We start from the raw sequence: 10,003 nt of genomic DNA on the forward strand, positions 1-10,003 counted from the left end.
CTTGTACTTTGTGTTCTCCTCTCATATTAAAGAAGTCTCAGTTACATTCATGGATGTAGGCATAGTCGAACCATATAAATCTTTCTGAGTGTGGCGAAAGACCACTCTGCTTCTCATTAGTCATGTGGTGGGTGTTCTCTCGTTCACTGGTACTTTCAACCATCACTTTCACTTTAATCCAAGAGTCTCTCTCTCTCTCTCTCTCTCTCTCTCTCTCTCTCTCTCTCTAGTTGAGCCTTAAGAAAAAATGTGGGCAGGGTAGCAGAGAAAGTGGGGTGGGGCAGGGACAGGGGAGGGCTAGGGGGTTTCAGATCTGGCCGGGATTAAAGGGAAGAGTGGGGCGGGATGATGGACATGGTGATCAGAGATTGGAAGGTGGAGAAAGTCAAGGGTAAAACTATCAAGAAATCTACATGGTGATCAGAGATTGGAAGGTGGAGAAAGTCAAGGGTAAAACTATCAAGAAATCTACATGGTTTGGGGAGGAACACTCTATTAGATAGTTTGAAAAACTAAAACTCAATTTTTTGTAATTTTATTAAATAAAATAATAAGTAAATACTTTGATAAAGAAAAAATTAATTTTGAGTAATCTTATACTTTGAGCAGACTCAAGCAAAAGGAGGGAGGAAGCTATAAGTTTGGAGCAATCCTGAAGAATTATAATATCTATTTTTTGATAAAAATACCACATCGTGACCTTTGAATATAATACCCTATTTTTTGCGCAAACATCATCCCCGGTATTGACTTTTGGCTCAGGCCTATTAACAAAGTGGTCATTTCTCTGAGGTATATAACCTTTAAAATCATGAACAGTAAAACTAACAAAACATTAGATGGATGTAATGTAGATATAAAGTCTATCCGATATGTTTCTCTTTTACTTCTCATAAAAAAGAATTTGACGCATCCTTTAAAATGTAAGCTAATATATAATTCACCTATTTTTTTAATCATGTGGCATAATTTTCTTGGACTAATGATTGGGGTATAGGGACTTTAAAAAAACTCAGGATACCCACTTCATCCGAGCTCACCATGTGGATATCTAGCGGTGCAAATTAAGTGTCCTTAGAACCGAGTCAAATAATCTCAGAATCGTTCAGAATTGCCCTGATTTGGTATAACTTCGTCAAGCTCAGAATTTACAGAATTGGAAACATGTGGAAGCTCCGAAGACTTTAATTCTTTTAAAGTCCAATCAGTGGGGTACCCCAGGAATGGACCTCATTTAAGTAGGTGTAAAGACTCGTATATCTAGCGACTGGGGTCTGTGTCGGCAAGTTTTTGTGACGTTCTTCTTAGTTAGGAACACTCCTTTCGTACTGATAGGACTGAAGGTCATACCCCACGATCCCACACCATCTTGCCCAAAATGCTTATAATGGCCGAATAGGGTTGTCAAATCCGAGCCCAAATCGATTCAAAAAACCAAAATTGAATCGAATCTATATTTTATTGATTTGGTTTTAGATTGGGTATTGTGGAACCAACTTGATCAAAATCACATCGAATATGAAAACCAGATTGAAACCAAACCCAAATTAATATAAAGTTGATAGGAAACCTATATCAACCCAAAAATCATAAAAATGTTTTTTTTTTTCCAATAATTATGTATATAAGGAAAAAGGAGCAAGGCCCTTGCCTCCAAACCCAAGCCCTACAAAATGATTGGCCCACCATCTCCTATGAAAGATACAAATTTCACCTTCGTTGATTTTTCAACAGACGTTTCTTATTGGCCCTTGTGCTGATGCTAGAGCTATGTACGCTCCTAGATAGAAAACTTTCCCCTTTATGTATATATACATAATAGTAATAATAATCCAAAATCAAACTGAATTGAAATTGATAACAAACTAATTAGAGAAAATTGAACTAAATCAAATCCAAATTGGACCAAAACCAAATCGAACTAAAACTCATAACAAACTAATGAGAGAAAATTGAACTAAACCGGCCGAACCTAAACCTCCCCCCATTGGTTTGGTTTGGATTCACCCCTACTCACACCGAAACAAATTCAACCTGATTGAAACCGGAGCAAACCGACCAATTGCTGAACCAATACTATGACCTCAGAAGTCAGACCGCCCAAAAATCTGATCTATTCTTCTTAACTGGCCAACCCATAGACCAGTGAAGAGCCGTAACTGTGACATCACGATCCTTGGTCAAACTTTATGAGATCATGGTCAGCACGTGTAGTGGTCCCGATTTCTTCCCACCGACCAAAACCCCCAAACAAGAAAAAGAGCGCACCGATTACCATCATCCATTAGATACTTCTATTCATATTTACCATAGTACCCTTCAGATGCTTTTTCTTCGTCGGTTGTTGTACATAGTTTTGCATAGATCAGTACCCTGTGGAACCTTGGATCGGAATAAATGGCGGGGCCTACCAAGGAAAAATCTATCCCAGAGTCTCGTAATATCTCCTTTGCCCTTTATTAACAAAACAGTTAAACCATTAAGGCCAGGCTGAGTATATTTTCTCCTCTTCCAAAATTAAAAATTAAGAAACAAATGTACTCTTTAAGAAGGTAAAGCTTACTAAGACATCCTGAGATTTGATTAGCTTCACTATCTAGCCGCACTGTCTAGCTCTCTCTCTCTCACTTGTCGTCCATTTATGCTCCACTTAGAACTCCATTGGAAATTTTTGGGATTTTTCAGTTGCTGTCGAGATCCGATTCAGTTATTGTCACCATTGAAGAACATTTGGCGGTACAGGTTAGTGCATTTCATTTAATGTTTGCTTTTAATGAACTGGTTCTTTGTTTCTCTTTCCTTTTATGTATTCAGCTCAAGGAGAACATCATAATATGTTGTTTTTTTCTTTAGATCTAATTGAATTATTGTTAGAGATTGGTGGATCTGATTGGTTCCATATTTATTGATATCGAATTCCATGTTGGATCTCTGAGTTCGTCTTGGACTTGAGTTTGGAAAGTTTGATTCTTGTGTTCGTTGGAAAAATTAGGTTTTTTTTTCGGATCTACGAATTCTAGCTCATTGAGTCATTGAAGGAGTTATACGTTTTCCTTTGTTTGAGTGAGCTATTACTGTATTGGTTTCTTCACTTTCTTGGTTCCGAATGGTTGAAGAACGAAATGAAATCGTGGAAAGCGAAGCCAAATTACAAAATTTGTTCCTTTTGTTAAATTGTTATATAATTATTGTTATTTTGAGGGTGTGTATTGCCGACACACGGATTTCTGAACAAGTCGTTTCATCACTCTCTTTCGCTGCTTTTGTGAGTCGCTTTTTTGTTTGTGGGTGTCGGTGGTTGATGGTAAATCTCAGAATACACCAGTGCGTAGTTTCTGCTAATTACCATGCACCTGGCCTTGCCTAATTATAATGCAGTTCTAAGGCCTGAAGGTCATATTGGTCCTGGTCAACTAGACTGAATTGTCCCTCCCTTCCTCAACCTTTGTTTTTGGAATCAAGTTTCGGATTTCCTAGGTATGACAAGAAATATCCTATTAGCATTATCCTTAAATTCATTCTATAGGATCCCTTGATCCAACATTAGTTTCTTATAATGGAATGTCTTGGATGACTTTGCTTCATATGAGTTGTGGATTTTGCTGATAGCTTCTGTTTTGGGCTTTTACAGTGTTGTGCTTCAAGCTGACGTTTCTTGCCTGGATCACTGATAACTGCAAATAATCCCATCTTATACGTTGAAATTTTCAAGATTGTAGGCATAATTGGACCACTACTAAGGAACATTGGATTTAGCTTGGATATTGAAGGCCTCTAGTGTTAGTCTTTGGCATGGTGCAGTACAGTTCTCTCTTTGTGACCTTTTGATGCTAGTGAATTTATAACAACCACTTTGTTGTAAGAACTCATCACGAATCAAATATGAGGGGAAGAACTGATGGAGTCCAAAAGAAGCGATTGATCACTGCCTTGTGTTGTGTGTCAATCTTTCTTGTTTTTATCTTTGTCTATTATGGATCACTTTTTGGTACCCAAATGCATAATGGGGCTTCGGCTCTGGAATATGGAAGTAGATCCTTAAGAAAATTGGGGTCGTCTTATTTGGGCGGTGATGAATATGGTGATCTTGGAAACAAGCAAGAGGAATCTTCCTCCAAGTTTGTGCTTGGAGACGGGGAGGATGACATTGTGCCAAAGAGCTTCCCTGTAAGATCCCTCCCCCTATTGATCTTTCTTTTCTTCCTAAACCTTTGCTGGCAATTCGTTCTCCTTCCCGACCCCCACCTACAATTTGAGTGTAATAGCTTTTTCAACTTTTATTTTAGTTGTAGGCTTAACAATATTCCGTACTTAAATTTCTGCCTTGAAGGTTTGTGATGATCGACATTCAGAGCTAATTCCCTGCCTGGACAGAAACCTTATTTACCAAATGAGATTGAAGCTAGATTTGTCTTTGATGGAGCACTATGAAAGACATTGCCCTCCACCTGAAAGGCGCTACAATTGCTTGATTCCTCCTCCATCAGGCTACAAGGTTGAATCATGCTTTAGTGTAATTTAAGATTATTCAAAAATTGAGTTACATTAGAAATAAAACTGAAGAAATTTTCATTCCCTGTGTTTTTTTTTCTTTTTCTTTTTCTTTTATGTGATATGCATAAAATGTTAGATGATCTGTCTTGGTTGACTATTATAGATCCCAATCAAGTGGCCAAGAAGCAGAGATGAAGTATGGAAAGCAAACATTCCTCATACTCACCTTGCGCATGAGAAGTCTGACCAGAACTGGATGGTTGTCAAAGGTGAAAAGATTGTCTTTCCTGGAGGTGGCACTCATTTTCATTATGGAGCTGACAAATATATTGCTTCCATTGCAAATGTAAGACAGTTTATTTTTTAATTGTATTATGAGGCAAGGAAAAGAAAGAACTAGTCCTTTCTTTGGTTCAATTGCATGGCTGTTTAGCAGTATAGTATGTTGGGAATTGCTTTTCTCAACTGCTACTGAAAAATTATGAATTTGTAATGAATTATGGTATTGTAATTTCATGAATATGTTTGTCCTTTCAACAGAATTTTATTTGATTACCATTTTTTGGGGATATATATATATATATATATATATATTTTTTTTTTTATTGTGATTGCTTTTAACTTAAAAGATGTCTTGGACTGCATAAGTGTAGTAATCATCTAACTTCTGGTTTGTCTTTTCAGATGCTCAACTTTTCAAACAATAATTTGAACAATGAGGGAAGGATCCGCACAGTGCTCGATGTGGGCTGTGGAGTTGCAAGTTTTGGAGCATATCTTCTTTCATCTGATATCATAGCAATGTCTTTGGCACCCAATGACGTACATCAAAACCAGATCCAGTTTGCTCTGGAGAGGGGAATTCCTGCATACCTTGCTGTCTTAGGGACAAAGAGGCTTCCTTATCCAAGTAGATCCTTTGAATTTGCTCACTGTTCTCGCTGTAGGATTGACTGGCTTCAACGAGATGGGATCCTTCTGCTTGAGCTAGATAGGCTGCTGCGACCAGGAGGCTATTTTGCCTACTCATCTCCTGAAGCATATGCGCAGGATGAAGAAGATCTAAGAATATGGAGAGAGATGAGTGCCCTTGTGGAACGCATGTGTTGGAAAATTGCAGCCAAGAGAAACCAAACTGTCATTTGGGTTAAACCACTGACAAATGACTGTTACATGGAAAGAGAGCCTGGTACCCAACCTCCTCTCTGCAGATCTGATGATGATGCAGATGCGGCATGGGGTGTGCAAATGGAAACTTGCATAACACCTTATTCAGACCGTGAGTAACCCCCCTAATCTTCCCATGTCATGGTCTCTGAGTTTTACTTATGTATTTTGTATTTTGACTTGGGTGATTAAAATTCTTAAGGTTGTTTACAGATCTAATGGAAAAATAATTGCTCAATTCTGTTTAACATATTGAGCATTATTGAACCGCACTCTTGTTTTCCATATGCATGGCCTTACCTAGTCAGCTTTTATATCTAGAACAACTGTGTCCGTATTGGGCTTCGAACTTGTTTTTCTGTCAATCCCATATATATATATATATATTTAAATCATGTAACTCTATTTCATAATCTTGTAGGGTCTTGAATACTTCTAGCCAGAACTATGCTTGGATTAATCTATATCCTAAAGATATTATCCTACAATGTTTAAAGGTTATGTTTGGATTTGTTAGTCACCTACTTGAATGTTGTTTGAAGTCCAATTTTTTACTAAAGTCTATAACCCTTTTCACTGTTATTTTGCACTACAGCTTAATTTTAAGGATGCCAAGATAGATTTCCTGTGAAAATGTAGGTTGATTTTTTGTTAGGAAAATGGTTTTTTAACACTGATAGAAGGATAAAGATTATACGCTTCCTGCTTCTAATATAACAGGTGTCCAAGCAGAAAAATCAAGAGGAAAAGGGTTTTCTAAGCCCATGAATTGGATGGACTATGGCCATTTATAAGAGACATGGCTACTGGTAAGATGAAAAGCCTTTCCTTCCATTGCTGTTGATGTCAATGACCTACAAAGTAAAAAGTGGCCTCTTGGTTTACAGGGAGACATGCCCTTTCTACTTGTTCTATTTGATAATTCATTTTTATTGGTTTGTGTCTGAACTGTAAGAAGTTTCCTCTAAGAGTTTCACATGTTTGACTTCTGCTTATGCATTGTCACCTGATAATATTTTCTCACTGATTTGAGGTTCACATTTAAACGTGTATCAACTTTCCATCTTCTTGATTTTATCAGAAATTCACCGCGACAGTGGTAGTGCATTGGCTCCTTGGCCAGCTCGATTAACTTCTCCTCCTCCACGTCTTGCGGATTTTGGCTATTCCAATGAAATGTTTGAAAAGGACATGGTAATTCCTGTCAACCATTTCTCATCTGCATGTAGTTGTCTGTGCACTTAAGGAGAACTTGGGGTTTTATTGGTTCAATTTGGTGCAGGAAGTTTGGAGACTGAGGGTTGAGAGTTACTGGAACATTTTGGGTCGAAAGACTAAGCCTGGCTCTCTGAGGAATGTGATGGACATGAAGGCAAACTTAGGGTCTTTTGCAGCTGCTCTGAAAAGCAAAAATGTATGGGTGATGAATGTTGTGCCAGAAGATGGACCAAACACACTCAAGATAATATATGACAGGGGCCTGATAGGCACTATACACAATTGGTATGCAACGAACTCTTGAAATATTATTATTACCTAGTTTCTTTGGAAAGACACAACAGGCATCATTTTCCCAACCCTTGTGGTGGCAGTAATATATGCATGAACATGACTCTTAAATCCAAGAGGGATTTTTTTTTTTTTAACCTAAAATTAGAAAATTTTAGTTCAACTGAATTTGCTAAAGATGCGAAATGTTAAGTAAACAAGCTCCTTTATTTTATCAATGATCCATGTCATTTTAGGCTTCCAGAATGCCACTGAATCCAGGCAGTTCTAATTTATTGCTCAAAATTGGTAGGGTTTCAATGACTCGTGTAATCATTATTGCTTTCTTTGACTATTCTGTAATGCATACTGGTAGAAAAACCAAAGGGGCGTATTAAATTGGTGTTAATTTGGTTTGGAATATTTCTAATGGGTAAATTTCCAGAGTTATTTTTTTCTTTCAATAAATTTTATTAGTCATAATTAGAATATAATAACCTTTCTAATTTCTACTTGTGAATGGGGAATTTCCCATTTAATTACTCGTCAATCTTTCTGCCTGTTTTTTGTCTATGCCCTATGGCAATTCTTGTGTTCTTGTGATTCTTGTTTGTAATTACTGAATTGAGGAATCAATGGCTTTACACCGGGCTTTGAGGACAAACTTGAATCTGGATTCTAGTCTTCTAGAGTCTGAAGAATCATAGTCAGAATCCCATCCAATTAACATAATGACTCCCTCTTAAGCTTTGATTAAACAGAACTGAAACAGAAAATTTTAATCAGACTTCTTGGATCTTGCTGTTGACAGGTGTGAAGCCTTCTCTACCTATCCTCGGACTTATGATCTTCTTCATGCCTGGACTGTCTTCTCTGACATCGAGAAAAAAGAATGTAGTGCAGAGGATCTGCTTATAGAGATGGACCGTATACTAAGACCTTCTGGTTTCATAATTATCCGGGATAAGCGACCAGTGGTGGAGTATATTAAAAAGTATTTATCAGCATTGCACTGGGAAGGGGTGGGAACTGCTGACCCCGAATCGGATTCAGAGCACGATGAGGATGAGATGCTTATTATTCAGAAGAAGATGCCGCGGGTGAGAAGCGAGAGCCTTAGGGATTTTGCATCATAATTTTGTTATGTTCATCTTTACCGTTTATTTTATAACCTCACCCACTCAGGGTCCAACCAAGCAAGCATGGCCCAAGTGATGTTGATGGTAAATCAATTTTTCTCCCCCTTGTGTAATATTCAGTGATGTTTTGAAATTTTATATTTTTCTTTCATAATGTAGTTTAGGCTGTCAGCCACAGTTACACATTATTTGTCCATTAGATACGGTAATTATGAGATTAAATTCTTTTTGCCGACAAATGCAACTCCAGCGGATTCCAGTAACCATCGAAACAATGGAATAGAATGGATAAGAAAAGTGTTCTTATATGATTATAAATGTTGTTGTTCCAATACTAATCACATGCTTTTGTGAGTTTGTAAGGTTAGCTGTGGCCACTTAATAAATATCCTTTCATGCTCTTGAATGTTCCATTGTTTTATTTTATCATTTAGCAAACTCTATTTGAGCTGAATTTGGCATCTGAGTAAAGAATTTTGAGATTTGACTTCATATGGTAGTGTCACCTAGTGAGTTGACCCACCAAAGAACTTACTCTAATGTGTCAACTTCCAATGGTGCTTAAACATGGTAACTTGGCGGGCCATGAGGGGTAATGAGCAAGTCCATGTTATATAAAATTACCCATCTCACTAGTCCAGTTTCTACTTGCAATGAATTCAAGTAGTTCTGGTTCTCACAAAAAAACAGTAGTTAAAGCTGGCTACTTTAGTTGAGCCTAAACCCCAAGAGATTTGGAATTCGAGACTGCTCCTATTATAGTTTAGGAAAACCCAAACACAACCCCCCTTCCCCATAAACCAAACAACCCCCCTTCTCCCATAAACCAAGGTTTTAAAATTTGGGATCGATGATGGTCAATATCTATTTAAATTGAACAGATTTATTATTATTATTTTTCTTCGTATCAGGATAGGATTGGTCAAGGTAGATATCAATTCGATTCAGCAGACACTGGTCTGATCTGAATTTTTGAACCATGCCCCCAACTCCACCGGTGATGATGTGATGTGGAGGCTGCTTAAACAACAAAGTTCCAATTATTAACAGTTAATAGTCTTTGGTTTACCTAAGACCCATGGAGGAAGGGGAAGAAGATAAATAGGACAGAAATATAGCTGGATCGAATACGAAGCAAATATAGCACTATCTGCATTTTAATCTGATTATCAATTCCGATATTTGAATTCCAATCTGGCCCATATCAAATTCGATTACTAATGTTTTCTAGTTAATATCCGATTTAAATTAGAAATTATCAAACGTATATCAACATCCAATTATGGATATTGATTCGAAATTAATATCCGATGAGTTAAAAAATTGTAGGTGGTACTATCAACCAGACTCATGATACTCAATTATAGGAATGCCCGGTGCAAGGGTCACACTCTTGGATAGAGTTCATTTTTCTTTAAATTATAATGTGGAAGTAGCCCTAAAGCTAAGAATGAATGTCAATGAAGAGAATAAACTTAAAAATTTCCTGATTTGCACTCTCACCTGTATCCCCATTCATCACCACACCAAGTAATCTCCTTCGATCATGTCGTCTTAATTAACGATTAAATCATTTCATTATGCACCAAAGAAAAGCTAGGGAAAGATGTCTCTCTATTTGTAATGAATATCCGTAGAATCATTTTAAGCAACTAATTAGTTAATAAACGAGCCAGGTTAAATTTAATACAGTACCAAAAAATAAAGGAAGAAGT

The 10,003-nt window shown here is 37.2% G+C and overlaps 1 protein-coding gene across 3 annotated transcripts; it reads left to right on the plus strand.

Annotated features, from left to right (window-relative positions):
* The first annotated feature begins 2,550 nt into the window (after nucleotides 1–2,550).
* LOC122069347 (probable methyltransferase PMT3) lies at nucleotides 2,551–8,527 on the plus strand. Of its 3 annotated transcripts, none has more exons than XM_042633335.1 (8): nucleotides 2,551–2,742; nucleotides 3,632–4,167; nucleotides 4,331–4,495; nucleotides 4,658–4,840; nucleotides 5,179–5,773; nucleotides 6,743–6,855; nucleotides 6,944–7,164; nucleotides 7,961–8,527. In XM_042633335.1, exons 2-8 carry the CDS (start codon nucleotides 3,883–3,885, stop codon nucleotides 8,283–8,285), a joined length of 1,887 nt encoding a protein of 628 aa, XP_042489269.1. In that variant the 5' UTR covers nucleotides 2,551–2,742; nucleotides 3,632–3,882; the 3' UTR covers nucleotides 8,286–8,527. The 3 variants fall into 3 exon arrangements, with proteins under 3 accessions (XP_042489269.1, XP_042489271.1, XP_042489270.1); XM_042633337.1 differs by having other exon boundaries at nucleotides 3,713–4,167; XM_042633336.1 differs by lacking the exon at nucleotides 2,551–2,742 and adding an exon at nucleotides 3,014–3,477.
* The last annotated feature ends 1,476 nt before the right edge of the window (nucleotides 8,528–10,003 follow it).

Source organism: Macadamia integrifolia, unplaced genomic scaffold, assembly GCF_013358625.1.
Source record: "Macadamia integrifolia cultivar HAES 741 unplaced genomic scaffold, SCU_Mint_v3 scaffold585, whole genome shotgun sequence".
Taxonomy (NCBI): Eukaryota; Viridiplantae; Streptophyta; class Magnoliopsida; order Proteales; family Proteaceae; genus Macadamia; species Macadamia integrifolia.

What these genes read in the sequence shown, in the direction of transcription:
- LOC122069347 (XM_042633335.1), top strand. Translation starts at nt 3,883, where the DNA reads ATGAGGGGAAGAACTGATGGAGTCCAAAAGAAGCGATTGATCACTGCC. An exon ending in TTGTGCCAAAGAGCTTCCCT is followed by an intron (nt 4,168 to 4,330) that starts GTAAGATCCCTC and finishes TCTGCCTTGAAG; the next exon opens with GTTTGTGATGATCGACATTC. An exon ending in CTCCTCCATCAGGCTACAAG is followed by an intron (nt 4,496 to 4,657) that starts GTTGAATCATGC and finishes TGACTATTATAG; the next exon opens with ATCCCAATCAAGTGGCCAAG.